General features: G+C 40.2%; 1 protein-coding gene and 1 pseudogene across 17 annotated transcripts in view; one reads left to right on the top strand and one right to left on the bottom strand.

The window, feature by feature from the left end:
- PIKFYVE (phosphoinositide kinase, FYVE-type zinc finger containing) overlaps window positions 1–21,827 on the bottom strand; it is a 91,843-nt gene extending 70,016 nt beyond the window's left edge. For 5 of the 17 annotated variants that reach the window (XM_019022160.4, XM_055379515.2, XM_055379516.2 and 2 more), the window contains exons 1-7: window positions 21,648–21,827; window positions 16,385–16,565; window positions 14,341–14,490; window positions 14,025–14,060; window positions 11,246–11,364; window positions 10,368–10,539; window positions 2,130–2,337 (exon numbers count right to left, since the gene is read on the bottom strand). In XM_019022160.4, the coding sequence (XP_018877705.3) occupies window positions 2,130–2,337; window positions 10,368–10,539; window positions 11,246–11,364; window positions 14,025–14,060; window positions 14,341–14,490; window positions 16,385–16,556 (857 nt within the window). In that variant the 5' untranslated portion in view covers window positions 16,557–16,565; window positions 21,648–21,827. Of the gene's footprint in view, window positions 1–2,129; window positions 2,338–2,820; window positions 2,919–10,367; window positions 10,540–11,245; window positions 11,368–14,024; window positions 14,061–14,340; window positions 14,491–16,384; window positions 16,566–21,647 lie in introns of those variants that run through there. The other 12 variants (XM_019022161.4, XM_055379518.2, XM_055379514.2 and 9 more) reach the window with 6 other exon arrangements.
- On the top strand, window positions 18,072–18,744 carry LOC101124055 (myosin light chain 6B-like; annotated as a pseudogene).
- Window positions 21,828–23,380: the final 1,553 nt, after the last annotated feature.

Here is a 23,380-nt window from a genome sequence, read left to right as displayed (position 1 = left end):
AAAGGGAATTTCAATGAGGCGCTTTAACATTAAAAGCAGATTTAATCTTTTTCCTTGCAATAATGAGATTATGTGTCATTTTTGTTCTTCCTTTAATTAGGGTGTAAATGGTATGAATGATAGTTTTTGCAGTGCATGGCTTTTAAGAACACAAAATGCCGAAATGACAATTTTAAAAAGTTTTTAAGTATATGGAATGTAAATAAAGTTAGTTGGATGGGTGCCTTTGAAACGTCTAACATTATTAATACAAGATGAAATTGATTTTGGAGAGAAATCTGAGTTCAAATATTTTATTCTCAGTCCCCATAACCCACTAGAATAGCACCATAGAGTCAGACAAACCTAGGTCCAAGTGCAGGCTTGACCTCTTACTAGCTGCATGACCTTGGGTTCATTACTTAATCTCGCTAAACCTCAGCATCCACATCTGTCAAAAGGAGAAAATAGTGCCTACCACAGAGATATGCTGACTAAAAGAGAATGAACATTAAGCAATTAGCACAGACCCTAAAATTTAACTATCATTCTACCTGTGACATCTATCGTACATCTCTCAGGAAGCTTTCTTACCTGATTTGTTTTGTTAAATCACATCTGTCCATTACGACAGGGCCTGTCACAACTAAAAAGCATTACTAACTAAAGTAAGCAAAAACTAAAAAATCTCTGTACTTCATATTACTCCTGTAAGCCCAGCTACTCAGGAGGTTGAGGCAGGAGAATCGCTTGAACCCAGGAAAAGAAGGTTGCAGTGAGCCGAGATCATGCCACTGCACTCCAACCTGGGCAACAAGAGCAAAAAAAACTCTGTCTCAAAAAAAAAAAAAAAAGAAAAAGAAAAAGTACACTACCACTGACTGTGAAATTCCCCTACCCAGTCCTAATCCCTTCCCTTCCCTCAGTGAAACCACTGTTATAACTTTCATATCTATCGTCTTTAAGTGTTACCACATTTCAGTCCCTAGACAGTGTAGTAGTTTTGTGTATTTTTAAATTTTATATTAATTAAATTTTACTGGTGACATGATTAGATGATTTTCTTTTCTACTCCACTTTATGTCCCTGAGATTCATACATATTGAATGTAGCTGTAATTAATTCATTTTTTACTTCTATTTAAATTCATTACATACTAATTTCTCAATTCCTTAAGGGTTAACTGAGAAATTAACTTATCAGAGAGATGTTACTTAAAACTATAGGCGCTTTGTAATGGCCAGATTTGGTATTATGCTTAACAAAATAATTCAGCTAAAGAAAATAATCAGAGGCCAGGTGCAGTGAGTGGCTCATGCCTGTAATCTCAGCACTTTGGGAAGCTGAGGTGGGAGGATCGCTTGAAGCCAGGAGTTCAAGACAGCCTGGTCAACATGGCAAGACCCCGTTTCTTAAAAAAAAAAAAAATCAGCCAAGCACAGTGGTGTGCGCCGGTTGTCCCAGCTACTCAGGAGGCTGAGGCAGAGGAGATTCGAGGCTGCCCTGAGCTATGATCACGCCACTACACTCCAGCCTGGGTGACAGAGCAAGGCCGTCTCAAAAATAATAACTAATAATTTTTAAAAATCAGAAACTGATGAAACTAAGATTCTAATTCAAACAATTCCAGGTAACTTCCAAGAGTTAGCACCCTCTACTACCAAGCAGTGCAGTATACTTACAAAATACATGAAGTAGCAGTGCAGTATACTTACAGAAAAACATGACATACACCTTCAGAAGGAAAAAAAATCTAATTTCACTTGGAAATATGAATACATATTGTACAGGCATTCTTCTTCTCACAGAAGGCTACGTTAGAAATTAATAATCTCAATGACTTCTGTTGCCTATTCAACAAATATTATCAAGATTATATACATGCCATGCACTGTTCTTGGTGCCTGGGGTAGAACAGTGACAAGAAAGATGTAAAGTCTCCTCTCATGGAGCTTACATTCTAATAGCCAATATCATCACTATCCATAAACATCTGCAAACATTCTGGAGGCAAGCCAAAGAGAAAGGAGAACACAGTGAACTGACAGGAAATAATTCAAAGAGGGTAAGTGTTAACTGAAAGCACTCAAAGGTCAGACAACTATCGATATTTCTCAACTTTAAATAAAATTATATTTAAGGGACAATACCTTTGCCAGGCCAAATCATCCTCTAAAAATATGTTACGGCTGGCTTTCCTACTCCCAACAGGTGTTCGGGGTTCACTTGGATCAAGCGCAGACACAGAGCAAGCAGAATCTGAAAGAGCATTCAAGTCTTCCCCAATAGAATTACTGTCTGTGGAATGAGCATAACTTAAGGCTATTTTTCTACAATATGTGCAAGCTCGGAGGTCTCCTAGGAGAAAAAAACAAAAACAAAAACAAGGAAAATGAAGGAAAAGATAGCAGTAATATATTGCTTAACGTAACTTTTTTAACTCCTTGGGTCAACAGTTCATCTAATAACAGGGAAATGTCTTCAAGTACAGACTCTCAAAAAAAGACATTTTAAAAAGTGAAATAATTTTGTTAGCTCTATTATATATATTTAAGGGCCACTTTGAATTCTGGCACTAAAAATAAAAAGTTAAAAGAAAAAAAAAAGAGCCATCATTATGATAAATTCATCCAGGTGTCCAAACTACCATAAACATTTATAATGAGTTTAAAATGTAACATACCAGGCCAGACGTGATGGCTCACGCCTATAATCCCAACACTCTGGGAGGCCGAGGCGGCAGATCACCTGAGGTCAGGAGTTCAAGACTAGCCTGGCCAACATGGTGAAACCCCATCTCTACTAAAAATACAAAAATTAGCCGGGCATGGTAACGCATACCTGTAATCCCAGCTACTCAGGAGGGTGAGGCAGGAGAACTGCTTGAACCCGGGAGGCGGAGGTTGCAGTGAGCCAAGACTGTGCCATTGCACTCCAGCCTGGGCAACAAGAACGAAACTCCATCTCAAAATAAATAAATAAATACATACATACATAAATAAATAAAATAAAACAAAACAAAATAAAATGTATATCCCAATGATACTAGAAAATTTTGCTTAAAAGAGTATTTTTTTCCAGGTTTTAAAAGTGAAATAAGGGATCTAGGACAGGCACAGTGGCTCACACCTGTAATCCCAGCACTTTGGGGGGCCAAGGCAGAAGGACTGCTTGAGGGCGGGAGGACTGTTTGAGGGCAGGAGCTCAAGAACAACCTGGCCAACATACCGAGACCCTGTCTCTATACAAATATAAACATATATAAAATAAAATTTTAAAAAAGAAATCTAACAGAGACATGAGTTTCAAGGAATAACATTTTTTAATAGAATAAACCAACACAAATGGAAACAACATATTTTCCACAGGCAAATTAATTAAGGAGGAAAATATTATTAAGGTCTTTATTGTGAAGCCCTGAAGAGTACCCTCCAAAGAATTTCAAAAGCAAACTAACAGAAAATGGGCTTACTTGCAGTATAATATATGAGAGTAAAAACTATAAAAGAATTCTTATAAAAAAAAGTTAAGGCCAGGCACGGTGGCTCACGCCTGTAATCCCAGCACTTTGGGAGACTGAGACGGATAAATCACCTGAAGTCAGTAGTCCAAGGCCAGCCTGGCCAACATGGTGAAACCCTGTCTCTACTAAAAATACAAAAATTAGCAAGGCACGGCGGCGGGTGCCTGTAATCCCAGCTACTTGGGAGGCTGCGGTGGGAGAATCGCTTGAACCTGGGAGGCAGAGGTTGCAGTGAGCCAAGACTGTGCCACTGCACTCCGGCCTGGGCAATAAAAGCGAAACTGTCTGGAAAAAAAAAAAAAAAAAGGATAGACATGAAATATTCTTGAGAGGACAAACAAGGTTAATATTTCTAAATATGTATTTTTTGAGGGTGCAGTCCTGTCCAAATAGAAGTTTTCATTTCTACCCTATTTTTCTATAACATTGTTTTGAGTGATTCTATAACATTTTAGGTATTAAAAAAGGAGGTAAAATAATTAAACCTTACTAATAACATGTTGTTTAATAATTCTACCTAAAATTTTCCCACTAATATTAGAAAACTGAAGTGATACAAAATAAAAGACTTCTAAAAGTTAACTGTATTATGTTTTTGCCATAATCACTACCAAAGTGGCCTTTTACTTTTTCATTTTAAGACTACTATATTACATAGTACTCAGTTTTATTAAATTATGCATGTAGGCCAGGCATGGTGGCGCACACCCGTAATCCCAACACTTTGGGAGGCCAAGGCAGGTGGACTGCTTGAGCACAGGAGTTTGAGACCAGCCTAGGCTACATGGTGAGACCCCACATCAATAAAAAATACAAAAACTAGCCAGGGCATGGTGGCATGCACCCTGTAGTCCAAGCTACTTGGGAGGCGGAGAGGTAGGAGGATTGCTTGAGTCCAGGAGGCTGAGGCTGCAGTGAGCTGAGCTGTGATCGTGCCACTGCACTCCAGCCTGGGCGACAGAGCAAGACTCAGTCTCCAAAAAAAAAACAAAAGAAGTGAAATTACTCCCTGCAGAAAGACTTTCAATTTACTACAACAAAGACTTCATTTGTTTCTTACACTATAAAGGAAATCTCCCCTAACCAGTCAGCTATTAGAACTAAAATTGTCAAATCAATAAACACAGCCAAGCCTAATCAGAAAAGTTTTCATTTCATGAAGAAATTTCATCAGCAAGAGCCTATTAAGCGCATGCCTATATGGTGTGATGGGAATACAAAGACTGATGAGATACAGCCCTGCCATCAAAAAACTCATAGGCCACTGGAGGCAACACACATATAACCAAAAAGCTGCATGACAGATGCAGATACTATTGCTATTACCATCAATAACAATAGTTTACTGTTCATTGATCCCTTTCCATGTACTAGACATTTTTCTAGTTATTTGTATTTATTCAGGGTCACAATATATAACTGTGCCTAGCATATATTATCCCAGTGGTCCCCAATCCCAGGGACATGTACTACTCCCCATCCGTAGCCTGTTAGGAACCGAGCCGCACAGCAGGAGGTGAGTGGCCAGCAATCAGCACACAAGCCATACACAAACGGGCATTACCTCCTGAGCTCCACCTCCTGTCAGATCAGCAGTGGCATTAGATTCTTATAGAAGTGTGAACCCTATGGTGAACTGTGCATGTGAGGGATCTAGATTGCACGTTCCTTACGAGAATCTAATGCCTGATTACCTAAGGTGGAATAGTTTCGTCCCAAAACCATCCCCCGTCCCCCACACCAGTCCATGGAAAAACTGTCTTCCACAAAACCGGTCCCTGGTGCCAAAAAGGTTGGGGACCACTATATTATCCCATTTGTGATTAACCTTATGTGTCAACTTGGCTAGATTAGTTATTTGGTCAAGCTGAGATGCTGTGAAGGTTATTTTTTTTGGATGTGATTAATATTTACAATCAGCTGACTTTAAGTAAAGCAGATTGTCCTCTAGAATGTGAGTGGGTCTCATCTAATCAGTTGAAGTCCTTAAGGACAAAGACTAAAGTTTTCTGAAGAAAAAGAAATTCTGTCTCAACACTGCAAGACAGAAATCCTGTAGGAGTTTCCAGCCTACTGGCCTGCCCTGAGAATTTCAGACTTGCCAGTCCTCAAAATAACTTGACCAATTGTTAAACATAAATTTCTCTATATATAAATGTGTGTTTGTGTATCCTACTGGTTCTGTTTCTCTGGAGAACCTTAATACATATTTTGGTACCAAGAATGGCTTTAGAGCAACAGAATCTTAAGGGTAAGTTTTCTGAATTGGTTCTTACATTTCTGGAATTGGTTCTCTAAGCTGATTAGATTTAAAGGCACTAATGACTCTATTTCCAGTAGTAAAGAGAACACTGATAGTCCACTGTGTAATGTGGCAACAAAGACATGCAAAATATCACCTATAGATACTCCTAATCAAATATTAATACTTATAAAAGGCAAAGTTCTGAGTGACCAAGTATTTAATATCTTAGAATGGTTTTGTCAAGCTAACAACTATAATGACATGGGCTGGTTCCTCCTAATTGCATTAGACAAAAGTAAAAAAAGAAATGGATTACCTTAGGGATTCAAATTCCCAGCTCAAGAACTGTATAAATTACCTGAAAGTTTCTAGGTCTTCCTTGAAAGAAATCCTTATCTCCTGCAGGTTCAGTGCTAAGATTGTTAAAAATCAGAACAACACTCTCATCCTGCAAGTGGCTGAATTGAAACACAAACTGAATCACCAACCTTGAAGTTTGTCTGCTATTAAAGTGACGGTGTTGATTGGGAAGGAATGGAAATATATAAGAAGATCCTGATGAAGCTGGGGATGTTAAACACCAAAATTCTGAGTCTTCTTTGCCAGCAGCAGCAGTCTTTCCACCTCATTTGAGGAGATTAACCTGGCTTTGATCAGACAGTCTGTAATGACCTACCCCGAGTTAGCTGCCTTGCAAGACACTGCTAATTTTACTCAGGATCTACTCCTACTACTCCTCTTTGCTACCAGACCTATAAAGGAACTCAAGCTCAGGTAGGCCCTGAAAGGTGAGATACAAACTGTGACCCATGGGAAGGTGCACTACACTCCAGAAGAACTACATGATTTTTCCAATTTATACAGATAAAAACCAAGGAAATACATGTGGGAATGGATAATGAAGGTATGGGATAATAGTGGAAAGAACATAAAGTTGGATCAAGCTGAATTTACTGACATGGGCCCACTAAGCAGATTCTATATTTATTGTTGCAGCTCAAGGGGTTAAAAGGGTCTCCAACAGTCTGTTTAGATGACTGGCTGAAACACAGACCAAAAGGTGGCTTACACTAAATGGGGTTGAAATATCAGAAATGCCCTATTATATTATAGAGGAAGGCATCCAAAGGTTAGGGGAGATTGAAATGTTAAAAGTAGTTTTACCATGTTAGACTTGCTGACTCACCCAAGAAGGACATACCTTTCAACCACGACTATGAGAAATAAATTTGTGAGGGGAGGCCCCGCATCCTTAAAGAGCTTTGTGGTTGCTCTTCTTTGTAGATCAGAAATTACAGCAGGAACTACTGCTACTGGGTCAGGAAACCTAAATGCAATGGGGATCACTGGATCCCAGGGTGGCAGGGGCCAATAGGCAGCACTTTAGTCGCCAAAGACAAGGTGGGCATGGTTACTATAATAGACATCAGAATCAAAGCAATAATCAGAATAGCCTAAGAGATTTATGGCATTGGCTAGTTGATCATAATGTCTCCACAAGTGAAGTAGATAGGCAGTCAACAAAATTCTTACTTGACTTGTATAAGGGAAACAACTCTATATCAAGTAGCTGTAAGTCCAACTTGAATCATGAAAACAGAGTCATATGATCCTTCACTCAATTCCCAGACTTGAGCCACTTACAGATGATCCAGAACTCCTTGAATGAAGAGGGGATTGGTCATTCTGAAGAAGAACCCCACTACACTGCCAGAAATGTACACCGTTAATCTTTCTACCAGCCATCCCCAAAGAGACCTATGCTTTTACCAAGGCGACTGGACACTGAGGAGAAGGAAATGATCAAATTTGTCAGGGGTTATTAGACACCTACTCTCAACTGACACTAATTCCAGGAGACCCAAAACATCACTCTGGTCTGCCTGTCAGAGTAGGGACTTATAGAGGTCAGGTGATCAGTGAAGCTTTAGCTCAGGTCCATCTCACTGTGAGTTTAGTGAGTCCCCAAACTCACTCTATGGTTATTTCTCCAGTTCTAGAACATACAGTTAGAATAGACAACCAGTAGAATCCCTATATTTGTTCCCTGATCTGTATTTTGGTACTTCTGGCCTCCAGAACTATGAGACATACATTTCTGTTGTTCCAAGCCACTCAGCCTGTGGTACTGTGTTATGGCAGACCTAGGAAGCTAACATACCAACCATATTAACAAGAAAGGTTTTATCCTGAGGGTAATGGGAGCTCTGAAAGAGTATTATGCAGGAAAATACCCTGACATGATCAAATTAGCAGTTTACAAAGAATGCTGACTAGGATATGAAATATGAATTAGAGGTAGGGAGAAACTAAAGGTAAAAAAAAAATGTATTTTAAAAGCTGTAATCTTGGTCACTGTAGCCTTAGATTACAATTTGAAGTCAGGAAATGTGATGCCTCCTGCCTTGTTCTTTTTGCTTAGGATTGTTTTGGCTATTCAGGCTCTTTTTTTGGTTCTATATGAATTTGTGAATAGTTTTTTCTAATTCTGTGAAAAACGACATTGGTAGTTTCATAGGAATAGGCTACAGTAACAAAAACAGCATGGTACTGGTACAAAAACAGGCACACAAGCCAATGGAACAGAACAAAGAAACCAGAAATAAAATCACACACTTACAGACATTTGATCTTCAACAAAGTCAACAAAAATGAACAACAGGGAAAGGACTCTCTATTCAATAAATGGCACTGGGATAGCTGGCTAGCCATATGCAGAAGAATAAAACTGGCCCCTATGTTTCACCATATACGAAAATTAATTCAAGATGGATTAAAGATTTAAATATAAGACCTCAAACTATGAAAGTCCTAGAAGAAAACCTATGAAGCACGATTCTGGACATCAGCCTTGGGAAACAATTTATGACTAAGTCCTCAAAAGCAATTGCAACAAAAACAAAAATTGACATGTGGGACCTAATTAAACTAAAGTGCTTCTGCATGGCAAAAGAAACTATCAACAGAGTAAACAAACAAGCCACAGAATAGGAGAAAATACTTGCAAACTATGCATCTGACAAAGATCTAATATCCAGAATATATAAGAAACGTAATTCAACAAGTAAAAAACAAATGACCCCATTAAAAATTGGGCAAAAGACATGAACAGACACTTCTCAAAAAAAGACCTACAAGTGGCCAACAAACATGAAAAAATGTTCCACATCAATGATCATTAGTGAAATGCAAATCAAAACCACAATAAGATACCATCTCACACCTGTCAGAATGGCTGTTATTAAAAAGCCAAAAAACGAATGCTGGTAAAGCTGCAGAGAAAAGAGAATGCTTATACACTGCTGATGGGAATGTAAATTAGTTCAGCCACTGTGGAAGACAGTTTGAAGATTCCTCAAAGAGCTTAAAACAGAACTGCTACCATTTGACTCAGGAATCCCACTACTGGGTATATATCCAAAGGAAAATAAATCATTCTATCAAAAGGCACATGTACTCGTATGTTCATTGTAACACTTTTTATAATAGCAAATACAGAATCAACCTGGGTGCCACCAATGGTGAAATGGATAAAGAAAATGTGGTACATATACACCATGGAATACTACGCAGCCATAAAAAAAGAACAAAATTATGTCCTTTGCAGCAATATGGATGCAGCTGGAGGCCATTACCCTAAGCAAATTAATACAGAACAGAAAACCAAATGCCACAAGCTCTCACTTACAAGTGGGAGCTAAACACTGAGTACATAAGGACATAAAGATGGCAACAATAGACAAGGGGACTACTAGAGCAGGGAGGGAGGAAGAGGAGCAAGGTTTGAAAAACTAACTACTGGATACCATACTCACTACCTGGGTAACAGGATCAGTCATATGCAAAATCTCAGCATCACTAAATATACCCCTGTAACAAACATGAATCTAAAATAAAAGTTGAAATTATTACCAAAAAAAAAAAAGAAATACAAGTAATTTTCAAACAAAAAAGCTGTTGTAAAAGCTAATGGGGTTCTGGGTGACAGATAATGGGATTCTGAACTCTGTAGTAGTTTAGGTGGAAAAAAATGAGCAGACAGAAAGATCTTCACAACAACAAAAATAACATGAGAGAAATGTTAGGAGTTTTGTTTTTCAGGTAATTTCTGACTACCTTCTACTCCCAAATCACTGTATAAATCAACACACCATTGTTCAGTTTTTTCTGTTTCAAGAAATAACTTAAATTTTCTGTACTGCTGAAATTTGACTATGTTCCTTACGGAAGAATCTGAGTAAGACACAATTCACTGCCAAAGCACAGTGTCATGTAATTACGTCAAGGAAGATCTGTACTTTGTAAAATGAAAACTGTCATAGTGATTTAAATTAGTAATCTACTCTAACGATCTTGTCTAATAAATTTTAATGTTCCTATAGTTTTTTGCTAGCATCTACAATAAATACACTTTTACTCTAGTTATTTATGATAAGTCCCATCTACTGTATTATTCAATAGGAAAGTTCTTAAAAGCAAAGCTGTGTCTCCCTCACCTTTGTGTCCCCATGTCTTACACATAAAACCCAAAATGAAAATTGGCTTAACACTATCCTGTATTATAAGTGTCTTATAGTTATGACCTTTAAAAATTGTAAACTGGCAATAAAATGCATTTACCTGTATAGCCCATAAATTTTCCAGGGATTTCTTGATTACAGCAACGACTGCAGAAAATCTGCCCACATAGTCGGCAATGGTGTCTGCGCCTAAAGGTTGTAAATTTCTCACTACAGTCATAGCACTCTTTACATTGGCTATCTGGCATCCAGTATTGTTTCAGGTCACTATCCTATAACAATAAAAATGTGTGAAGGCTTCTTGAAAATACTGATTATTAATATGCAATGGCAAATGAAATCCTCAAAGGTTTCTTTTGCAGAAAACAAACTAATTCAAAAATTCATATGGGAATACGAAAGGTCAAAATAACCAAGACAATCTTGAAGAAGAACAAATTGAAGGACTTAATATTACCAGCCATCAAGACTTATTCTTAATGCTACAATAATTTTAGACAGGGTACTGGTACAAGGATAGAAAAAAATAAAGGTATGGAACAGAAAAAGAGAGCCCTGACACACCCTCACACATATATGGACTTATGGTGGAATTTATAATGCAATCAGTGCAAGATGGTCTTTTCAAAAACAATGGTACTATATCCAACTGGACATCCATGAGGAAAAATGGAAGCCTGACCCCTATACTTGACAGAAATAATAAAGCTTCTTGAAGAAACCATAGGAGAATATCTACTGCCCTGAACTAGATAAACACTTCTTAAACAGAACACGAAAAGCACTAAGGATAACGGGAAAAAAACTGATAAATTAGACTACAATAAAATTAAGAACTTATGTATAAAAATAGGGTGCTCACAGCTAGAGGAAGCGCTAATTAAACTTTCTTTCAGTGGCATTAAGCCATTTTCATTAGGTATGGCATGATCCCCATAAGCGCTTAATAAGTAATCTTCCAAAGCCTCTAGACAGTACCTGGCTTTTCCCCTCCATGATTTCCTTGAGGCGTTTTAATACTGTGCTGAGGCTTCGAAGCTGAACAGCTGTACGAGGGTCATGACCTCCAAAGGTAGGTTCTGCTTTCCTTCTTGTGTCTGAGTTGGATTAAAAAAAAAGCAACCTTGTTAACAGTCCCTAGTATCTATATACAACAAGGTATATATGTGATGAAAACTGCCTCTTATTGTTGGCATATAATTATGTTCTCCTACCCAGTTATATGAATTGAGAGTTAAAACAAGTCTTTATAAGGGTAAGAGGCTACTGAAAGTATTTCTTCTCATGTAAAATGCTGTTTTACAAGCGAGTCAAGGCTGCCTAAGACAAGCATTGTCTGAGACCATTGATGGTTTTCAGGCCTGGAATGGGAACATCACTTAAATGGTCCAAAATTCATTAATGACTCCTTAAGCCCTTTGGTCCAACCTATAATAAATGCGTGCTAGAAATTTAGCAGAAGAAAAAGCAATGAAGGAGGGTTAACTTAGCTTGGTCTCTAAAGTCAAACAGGTAAGCAATAGGATCAAACAGTTCAGTTCTGTCTGCATCTGTAGACCATATATCCAAAGTCTCATACAGAAGATGATCAGAAAGAAGTTTAATAGCCCAGCCTTCAAAGATTCTGACAGACTTCACAACATCCAGGATGGCAAATTTTGCCATGGTAAAACCTGACCTATGTCCAAGCAAATTAAAACCGCCAGAAAATTGCTAAAACTCCAATCCTATCCTTCCCTGTCACTTCCCCAACCCCGCAGCTCCCAATAGGAAAGGATCATTTATACCTGACATAGCAATACTGAAGCCAAATCTATCACTAATAAGCCCAAATTCCAGCCTCGTGGCCAAAATAGGGTATGCCCACCAAAGTTGTCACTTATTATTTCCTTAATTTAGACCAAAATTACAACTGAAGTTTCTGCCTATTTCTGGCAGTTACAAAACCTAAGGTGAAGCAAAGATGTTTTGACAAAAAGGATGAACATCCTATTAGCTTAAACCCATCAACCTGAAAACCTATGGCAAAGTAAACTGGAAAATACCCCACTCTGAATCTTCCTCAAACTCACCATTTGCTAGATAGGTGCTGTTTTGGCTGGGAGGGAAAAAAAAGAATTACAAAGAAATGAGAGGTTGAGATCTAAAGTTTACAAAGAATTTCCCAAGATAATGTAATCACTGAAGTAACTACCAAAATTGTACCTATTTTAGAAAACTTTGGCAACTTTTATCTTTCTATAAAGTTATATCTTAATTTTAGCACATACCTCAGATGTGTTGCTACTGTATTAGAATAACTAAACTTGAGTCTCAAAACAAAAAACAACTCTCCATGATCTACAAATTGAAAAAGGAGACAGATGAAGCTACTGGAAACATAATGGCTGTGCTTCCGTGCAGCAGGCAAAAACTCGTGAAGTCCCTGGCATTTAGCCAATTAGGAATATAAGAAAGTAGTAATAGCATCATCCGCTGAAAAAGGATGAGTGAGACCCTTCTTGGAACCAAGAGAATCACAGATGTTGGCTGAAGATGAAAGAAACCCAGAGAGAAAACTTGGTCTAGCTCTATGCCCTTAGGCAAATAGCCTTAGCTGCTTCTCTTGCAAAATGAACATTAGAAAATTAAATAACTTTCCTAAGGTCGGAAAGCTAGTAAATTATAGAATTACAGCCCTTTTAATAGGGAAAAGAACTTGACTAGCCAAACAACACCAGGCTTCTGAAGCTCAAATGCCTTCAAGATAGAATCAAATAATCAAGTAGACTTGAGAAGGACAGTAAGGAAACTAGACAGTAAAGGCTCCACCTGGAGATATTAAAGTTCAAGTTGATCATAATACCAATGGCAAGGTTTGGCAGGCTGCCAATTTGTAACTCCTAAAATATTACATTCTAGTCTAACTTGATTTTAGAAATAAAAAAATCCTACACTCAATTCAGCATGGGATTTAGTCAAAACAGCTCCCTCAACAAAAAGAGTGTTGTTGTGAGTCAGATTCAAGAGCTAAGGAGACTTTATTGAGGTTAAAAGTTAAAATAGAGATTATCTGGAATAAAAGGAGAGCTCCTTTCTTTCTCCCTCTCCCACTCCCCATCTTCTGATTCTTCCCTCCAAATGGCTGATGTAACCCTGGCTGAGGCTCACTGCCCTAGAAAACCTGTGCAGGTGATGCAGCCAGCTCTGTGCCAGTGCTCGGGTAGAAACTCTTCTTTTGCTCGGTTTCTCTTTGTTCTGGCTGACCAAGTCTGAACTCACAATAAAATATCCTTCTGCCAACCACCACTACCTGGGAGAAGATCAGCCACACCAGATGAGATCTGGTGTTCTGGGGCATCTAATTCCCAATGCTGCATCCCTTCCCCTCTATCATGCCACCTCCCACTTCCTTTGTCACCTTGACTTAGGCAAACCACTCCACCAAGTTGAAAAATCTGACAGAAATAAAACATAAACCACCTCTCTTTTTCTAATCTCTCAATTCTGACACCAATCCCCAGCCCATACTCATCAGAAGAGCATGAAAATGAAGGAGATGACTGTGTAGCAGACCAGAATGGAAAACAGACAGATGAGAGGAGCTCAGCTTATTCAGCCACACTGACAGTTTGCACCCCAACAAGGACAGAAGGCCAAGAGCAAGTGGCAGCCCAGTAATGGAGTTGACAGAGTTCTGCAGCCAGAGGCATGCATATCACATTTCACTAGCACCCCAAGAACAGATGCAGAATTCATTCACAAAGTGGAAACTAACCTGTGTTCTCCTGGGGATGTTGCAAACTGTTCTCGGCTGAAACCCAAGCAAGTAATTAATCAAAAAATAGTCAAGAAATCTGTGCCTTGCCTAAATTAAAGTTTAATGAGACATTTAAGAATTTTTTCAGGTGTCAATAAATTCTTTCACTACCGAGGTAAGAGTTTTATTTACTCTAAACAGTACCTATTTCAAATAGTATCTTACTATTCCAAATAGCAGGAAAGTTAAGTCCTGCTATAAACAACCTAGGAAACACAGTGACTGTGGAAAAATCTAGCATATAGAAGGGAATGAAATAAGAACACTGTTTTACCTAATGCTGAAGAGCGCCGCTGGAGTTCCTCATTAAGCTGTTTTTTATAAGGTGTGGGTGACCTAACAGACTGTGTCCTTGAAGGGAGCTGAGGGCTGGTCCAACTTCCACTCAAAGGCTGCTGTTCTCCCTGGCCTCCTTCTGCTCTCTCTGTAGCAAGGGAACGCTTGGCATTACTTAAAGACTGAGAGTTCAGCAATGAGAAGGAAGTAGATGAAATTTTCAGGCAACAATGTATACATGTATTATATGCGTAACTAAAAATTATTTTTTTTTCCTTTTTCATTTATTTAATTTTAAATAAAAGCAGGTTCTCCCTATGTTGCCCAGGCTGGTATTGAACTCCTGGCCTCAAGCAATCCTCCCACCTCAGCCTCCCAAAGTGCTGAAATTACAGGCACAGGCCACTGTGCCCAGCCTAGATTTTAAAAAAAGAAAATTCAAAGAAGGAGGCAAAATTACAGGCCAATAATCACACCCTTGGTATATATGATCTCCTATTTGTTTCACTTTTCATTAGAAATTTCTTGAGCATATTAAAGGAAACAAAATGCAAGCTTCATATGGAGGCAGGGATTTTTTGGGTCTGTTTATTGGACAGATCCCTTACACTATTAAAACAGTTCCCAGTACAAAGGAGGTACCCAATAAACATTTGCTAAATAGAAATTTTATTGTCTTATGACAACTAAGTGTAATGTGGTATGACAAATGGGATCCTGGAATATAAAAAGAACAACTGGTAAAAACTCAAGAAATCTAAATAAAATACGTAATTTAGTTAATAATCTATCAATAACAGTTCATTAATTGTAACAAATGTACCAGACTAATGTAAAATGTTAATATGAGGAAAACTGGGTATGGGAGTATATGGAAATTCTATCTTCCCAATTTTTCTGTAAATCTAAAACTCTTCTAAAAAATAGTTTTTTTTTTAAGTATCATTGTCTTAAAAATGTACTAAAGGGTTCTCATAGCACTTTAAACATGATCATAAATAAAATTCAGTTAATATTATTAAAGGTTCTACTGAGTTAATTAACACTATTAACCTCTCCAAATTCTATACAACAACAAGAATTACTTTCTAACATACTTCAAGTAATACAAACAAACGAAAGACAAAAGATATAGGCCATGTTTTTTAATTCTTGTCCCAAGTAAAAGACATATTACTTAAAAAGAGCTCATTTTAAAAGTATCTTTCCATTTGATGTCATTACATGTACACCTTAGTCTAACAGTTTTAAGTCAACAAGAAGCCTACTGACAGCTTCCAATTTTTGAAAAATATAAACCTTTCCTCCCATGTACTGTTCCTTTCAGTTTCACTGCTTTAAATATTTTAGCTATTAACCCCCAAAAGAACAAAGTCCATTCTATGGGCTAACTTAAAGTATATTAAGAAAAAAAGAATAACAAAAAAAGACTACTTTCTCTATTAAAAGAAATCTCCTTTTAACATTTAGTTTTTTATTTTATTTTATTTTATTTTTTTGAGATGGAGTCTCGCTCTGTCACCCAGGCTGGAGTACAGTCGCGCGATCTCGGCTCACTGCAAGCCCCGCCTCCTGGGTTCACGCCATTCTCCTGCCTCAGCCTCCTGAGTAGCTGGGACTACAGGTGCCCGCCACCACGCCCGGCTAATTTTTTTGTATTTTTAGTAGAGACGGGATTTCACCGTGTTAGCCAGGATGGTCTTGATCTCCTGACCTCGTGATCCACCCGCCTCAGCCTCCCAAAGTGCTGGGATTACAGGTGTGAGGCACCACGCCTGGCCTAACATTTAGTTTTTAATCCAGACCTTTAGTTACCAATAATTAATGATATTACAGTGAAAATTCTAGCTTTCTCTTCAGCAGTAAACCCTGGAGACCTACGATTAAAGCTATCGCTTGTTAATATTTCACTTTCTTACAGACCCAACATTAAAGCTGAACAGAGTACTAACCACTATATGATCATGGTGAGCCACTGGAGACAAAGGAGCATTTCAAACAATCAGACCTGAATCAAACCTCTTATCTTTAATAAGTCTTACCTTTGTTAAAACGAAAGAGATTTACAAAAGAGCTATAAGCTGATTTAAAAGGGGGCTCATCTTGATCAGGAGTCAAAGGTTTAAAGTGTGTGAGATGAGAAGGACTAGTAGGAGATCGAGGCAAATCATTAGCAGAGTCCAGTGTTGGGGACGTCTTATCATCTGTGGCCATTTCATGAGTCTGAAAAACAAAAGAAACAAGCAAAAATCTAAATTCCTCAGGAAGCTCAAAAGTTGATTCCAAACAGCATCGAAATATCCAGAAAATCCTATTCTGTGAAAATTCAGACTATGAAAACAAACAGTAAATAAATCTAGCTTCATATATCCCAAAGGACTGAAAACACTGCTATCTAAATCATAAGAGCCCCAATCATCTACAACTATGATCTGATAGCCAACTCAATTTTAAACATTACTATTCAAATTATAGAAAATATTTAAATTAATAAAAAATTTGGAGGTAAAGCATTAATGTGAGCAGGCAGAAAGAAAAATAAGCATTTTCACATCATTTCTAGCTCTTTCATTTTAAGATGTTTCGGAAGAAGGGATACACAACAGCTTTTTAAAGTTATGGGGGGAAGCTAGTTATACAACACACACATAAATTCTTCAGTCTTATTTTCCTTATTTCAACTTTTTTTTTTTTTTTTTTGGAGATGGAGTCTTGCTCTGTCGCCCAGACTGGAGTGCAGTGGCGTGATCCTGGCTCACCGCAACCTCCACCTCCCAGGTTCAAGTGATCCTCCTGCCTCAGCCTCCTGAGTAGCTGGGACTATAGGTGCACACTTACCACGCCCAGTTAATTTTTTGTATTTTCAGTAGAGATGGGGTTTCACCATGTTGGCCAGGCTGGTCTCCAACTCCTGACTTCAGGTAATCCACCCGCCTCAGCCTCCCAAAGTGCTGGGATTACAGGCATGAGCCACCATGCCTGGCCTCAACTTTTATATTTTAAAAAGTAATATAAAAATCATTATATTTCTAAGACGAGGACATGAAAGTCATTCTCTAATGACATGTCTACAAAACTTTAACAATTACCTCAAGCTACACTTCATGACCTATGACAACTATTCAAATCAACAAGTTGTTCCCCACTATCTTTGCTCCTAAACACATGAACCTGGTTTTTCCTCCCTTTAAGCCTCAATTCATAGAGACATTAAGATGAAGATCTTCTTAAAGGGCTTTGTTTCTAAATAACCAAAAAATCATATTTCAACCAAAGCAATAAAGCTAACCACATCACCAGATGGAAGTTACAGAAAAGTACTATTTTCTGCCATATTGATTTATATTTCAAAGAGAAGAACCATGGATAACTCTAATCATTAAAATAATGTAGACTGGGCCAGGCGCGGTGGCTCACACCTATAATCCCAGCACTTTGGGAGGCCGAAGTGGACGGATCACCTGAAGTCAGGAGTTCGAGACCAGCCCGGCCAACATGGTGAAACCCCATCTCTACCAAAAATACAAAAATTAGCTGGACATGGTGGTGGGTACCTGTAATCCCAGCTACTCAGGAGGCTGAGGCAGGAGAATCGCTTGAACCCAGGAGGCGGAGGTTACAGCGAGCCAAGATCACGCCACTGCACTCCAGCCTGGGCAACAAGAGCAAAACTCCATCCACAAAAAAAAAAAATACTGTAGTCTGGCCCAGACACGGACCCTGCAAGAGATGGGTGCCCCCATCCGCACACTGTCCTTTGGCCACCAGACATCATGCCTCCCAAGGATATTCTGGGAGGAACCAGCAGGGCCCTCCATCTCCAAAGCTGCTGCCAAGCCAGCAGCAGCATGGGCCCCTCCAGCCAAGACCAAAGCTGAGCCAGCTATCCCATCCCCCAGGCCCCTGAGAAAACCAAGGAGCCCCCAGTTGATCTCTCCAAAGTGGTGATCAAGTTTAACAAGGATCAGCTGGAGGAGTTCAAGGTGGCCTTCAAGCTGTTTAACTGAGTGGGGGATGGCAAGATCCCATACAGCCAGTTTGGGGACATGATGGGGGCCCTGGACCAGAACCTCACCAGTGCTAAGGTGATGAAGATCCTGGGGAACCCCAAGAGTGATGACCTGAAGTCCCGGCATGTGGACTTCAAGACTTTCCTGCCCATGCTCCAGGCAGCAGCCAAGCAGCAGAACCAAGGCACATATGAGGACTACTTGGAGGGCTTCATGTGCTAGTCAAGGAGGGGAACAGCAAAGTCACGGGAGCAGAGCTCAGACAAGTCCTCACCATCCTGGGAGGGAAGATGGCTGAGGAGGAGACTGTTCTGGCAGGACATGAGGACAGCATCAACTAGGAGGCCTTCCTGAAACACTTCCTAAGCGTACTGAGCTCTGTAGATCCCTAGGGCCCACACACTGGGCCCCCGCAGGTAGAAGCATGTTCCAGCCACCAGGAGGCTACCTACTGTTTCAAAATAAAGACAAGGTTCCTCCCTTGGAGAAAACAATATATATACTATAGTTTATAATCTAGTCTCCACTTTACAAAGAGGACATTACAGTCTCGGTAAAATGCCTTTCACATTCAAAATCATAGCTACCATCTCATTTTATTCTTACAATCCTGGAAGGCACACACAGCTGGCTTTATGACATTTTACCTTTGAGGCAACCAAGGTACTCTGAACCTAAAACAACTTTCTTGGGGGTCACACAGACATTAGTAGAACTGTCACTATACCCCAAGTCTCACCCCAAAAGTATTACCTAAATCAAAATTACTTTTGTAGCTCTTCACACTTTCCTTTTAGTCTATCCGCGTTCTCTAACTACTTAAGGCTTTGTCTGATCAATAATTTAATTAATAAATTAAGGCAGAAATGAAACCACTGACTTAAACAGAATTTTGGCAATACATGTTTATTGGGGGGGAAGAAAAAGAGGAAGAGGAAGGGGAAGGAAAGAGGAAGGAGAAAAGGAAGAAGAAGGGGAAGGAAGGTTTCTAATATCTTCCACTGAGAATAATCATCAACAATCCTTCTGAAGTGTCATGACAATTCAGCAAAAAGTGTTGGGAAGTAAGCTGATAACTGATTAAGTATACACTCAAAAAAAAAGTTTGTGTTTTTTTTATATTAAAAAAAAAAAAGAGGCCAGGCACTGTGGCCTCATGTCTGTAATCCCAGCACTTTAGGAGGCTGACACGGGAGGATCGCTTGAGGCCAGGAGTTCCAGACCAGCCTAATCAACATAGCGAAACTTCATCTCTATTTTATTTAGGGGGAAAAAAAAAAAAAAAAAAGAGCTCTGGAGAGAAATGATAATGTGATGGCCGTAACAACCACCCCTGGAAAACAGCCTACATTCTACTTTGACACAAGTAATGTCAGAAGCAGAGATGGCATTCTGCCTAAAGAGTCTTAGAATTACTTCTAAAGGTTATCTACACAAAAATTATACTCGGCTTTGGAAATAAGAAGATAAAAATTCCCATGAAAACACTTAGCAAGTGTAGTCTCTGAAATATAAACCCAATCATATAGTTAACCCTAATAATTACACAATGACACTAGGGCCCTGAAAAAATTATCTTATAACTCTCACTCTTTAGCAGCTTAACAACAATTTAAAATATAAATTAGGACTCTTTCCTGAGTGGTAATCAGTCCTATTAACCTACCTACCCAAAGCCTTCTGATATATCACCAATACTTCACCATTTCTAATTAAGGCTACTAATATATGCAAACCTACTACAAACTATCAGAAGCCAGTCAGTAAAGGCCGGACGTGGTTGCTCACACCTGTGATCCCAGCACTTTGGAAGGCCGAGGCAGGAGAATCCCTTGAGCCTGGGAGGCGGAGACTGCAGTGAGCGGAGATCACACCACTTCACTCCAGCCTGGACGAGGGAGGGAGACCCCCGCCCGGTGGCTCACGCCTGTAATCCCAGCACCTTGGGAGGCCGAGGCGGGTGAATCGCCTGAGGTCAGGAATTCAAAACCAGCTTCGCTAACACGGTGAAACCCCGTCTCCCCTAAAAATACAAAAATTAGCCGAGTGTGGTGTCGCGCGCCTGCAATCTAGCTACTCAGGAGGCTGAGGCAGGAGAATTGCCTGAACCCTGGGAGGCGGAGGTTGCAGTCGGCGGAGATCGCGCCACTGCACTCCAACCTGGGGGACAGAGCGAGACTCTGTCTCTCAAAAAAAAAAAAAAAAAAAAAAACTGGAAATGTAATAATTTAGGAAAGCTGAATATTGGAAATGTTAGCTTCTATCAACAAAGATTTATTGTTCAATTTTTGACCAACACGCCTAAAGGAAAACCAGAGCACGATCCAGAAAGCAGAAAAAGGGAGAACATAGGAAATTAGCCTTGCTCCACAGAAGAGATTTAACCTACACAATCTTTGTCACAAACACAGAAGAAAGAACATTTTTTGTAAGAAAACTGACAGAGTGGGAGTTTTGGAGTGCCAAAAAAAGGGGCTCAAATAAATCAGAAATAAGTACACTATACCAAGCGACTACCTCTATTGTCAACACTGGACATATTTTACAACACAGGATGCACTGCGTCAATAATAGATAATGAATCATGTATACACATCAGATACACACGAATAACTTGCTTTATACAGAATTCTAGCACTTCTTATATTTCTTGACTGTCTTAGGAATAACCTCTGATTGGGCAGAAAACCCCTAAGTCTTAAAAGTTTCCAACACATTCCATTCTCATCCTCCTGTTGGGAACATTCTAAGCAAAGGGTAAACACTAATTGGGAAATAATGCTCCTCCTCAAGAGACTCCAAAACCTAAGTTGAAATGGAATCGTCTCAAATAGCAGAGGCATTTAAAAAGACAAGCACATATTTGAACCCCCACGGTTGGTATCGTTTCTGCAGCTCATGAACTTTCTTTTCCAGCCTACGGATGCGCCTCTGACAAACTCAGAACTCATGCACTCAGAGGGAAAAGTAACTGTACTCTTCCCCTCCTAATTAAGTTCAGGCGTAAGGGTCGAGATAGAGGCAAAGGAACTTCAAATGTTTCCAAGGAAATCTCAAGGGCCCCACCCGGCTTCCGTCCCCACTCGCCAGACAAGGCAGCCGGAGAATGGGGAGGACCAGCTAATTCTAAAGCCAGATTCTCTGCCCTTCCTTGCTCAGCCGCAGCCAGGCCCTAGCCCCCGACTGCGGAGCCCTGGTTCTCACTTTCACCTCAGCTCTGGCCCAGAAGCTCCCCATACCGGCCTCCTTCCCATGCTGAGCCCCAGCCGGCCAAGCTCCAGGCCCCCTCCCTTACCTGCGCCTCCTGCGCCGGCCGCGCCGGCTGCCCCCTACCCCAGCCTCCGCTTCAATGGCTCAGCCCCCGGAAGTCGGCCCCCGCGAGCGGCGGTGGGCTCCTCAGGCCGCGGACGGTTGCGGCAGGAAGCGAAGCTGCTTACATGGTTGATGCGGCTTCTCGCTTCCCCCCCAAGACTCCGCCCTCTGTTTTCCTGTCCCCCAATCCGAAATCTTTCCCGGGGGCCGGCTCCTCCTAGCCCGGCCGACGCTCGGATCAGATGCTCAGGCAGAAGGAGTCCAGCCCAGATCGAGTCGTCCTGATCTTTTGGCCGAGATTAGGCCGCTTCAGCCTTCCTGGAAGAAGCCAGGGGGACTGCGCGCGTGAGCGTCACGCATGCGGGGTCAACCGATGGGTGCTTGGTGCTCTGGGCACTGCAGGGGTGCTGGCTGGACTGCGGTTACCGTATGTGTTCCATACTGTGGGCACTCATAATATGTTATTGTTTTGATGTAGACAGTTCACTCGTGTAGCACTGAACCGGAGTTAGCGATGACTCTGTTTCCAGACTTGCATGACTCCACCAATAACCAGCCATATGATCTTAAGCAAATTGCTCATTTATTTAGGCCTTAGACCTCTGGTGTGTAAAGTCGGATTAATAAAAGGACTCACTTCTTAATACTTTTTTGAGATTAAGTAAATGCACTTAAAGCGAATGGCACAGTTCCCTGACCCAGAGTAAGTGATGTCGGCTTTATAGTTAATTTTTTCATTTAGGTGTTGTGTTGCAAATGCTGATGCAAATAAAGTTACCAAGCCCAAGCCCTATCTTGCTCAGCTTGGCTAGAGTTATTCGTCATTTCTGTCCTGCTGAGAGCGCAGTGCAGTTAACTGCAGAAAACATGCCCGCCGCAGTTGTGGGGCTTGGTAGGGGAGGATGGAAAGCAGACGAAACCTAAAGGGAAATGCAGTTTTAAATTCTGTGAGTCCTTTTCCTCAAGAGTTTTGTCAAATCCCAACCCAGTTTTCCTGGAGTTGGAAAGCACCATCGAAACCTGCAGGTTGAGTCCAGTGCAAATCCCAGTCACCATCCTCAGCTGGGCCCTTCAGCAATCTTTCTGGGAGTCTGTAGTCACCTTCTCCCATTCCTTATTACTGCTGCGTCAGATCACCACCACGACCCCCACATTACCTTGACTATCATTCTCATCAGAGAATCATATTTTATACCCACGTGAAAAATCCCAAGGTATCTGGGCGTGACCCTTAACAACCTAATTCCTCCCCCCCCCCCCCCACCACAACATTTACCTACATCCACATCTGCCCTGGTCTGCCTTTCTCCCTCATCTCTCTGAGGAAGGGGCCTCTTCTTCCCCAGCTCAATCCTTTTGGCCCCCAATTCACCCTCTCCTGTCTGGGAGCTTGCACCGTATCTGCAACCTCCCCTTTTCCAATGACTCTGCCTCCTCAGCCCATAAAGATGCTCAAGTCTCTGCCTTCCTTTAAAAAAATTAAAAAAAAAAAATTTAAGATAAGCAAAAAAGACCCTCGTAATTATCACCATATGTTAATATTTCATAAACCTACAATAAAGTATAAAATAGGTACAGAGATCATATGAAAAGAATAAATTGCCCAGCCACGACGACTGCAGTGTATGTAGAAACTCCATCTATGGTTAAAAAAAAAAAAAAGTGCACTCCGCAAATATTTTTGAGTCCCTAATTTAACCTGCAATGTGTTAGTTA

This window comes from Gorilla gorilla, chromosome 11, assembly GCF_029281585.2.
Source record: "Gorilla gorilla gorilla isolate KB3781 chromosome 11, NHGRI_mGorGor1-v2.1_pri, whole genome shotgun sequence".
Lineage (NCBI taxonomy): Eukaryota > Metazoa > Chordata > Mammalia > Primates > Hominidae > Gorilla > Gorilla gorilla.
Note: the sequence above shows the minus strand (reverse complement) of the source record. Positions and strands in the feature narration are given on the sequence as shown.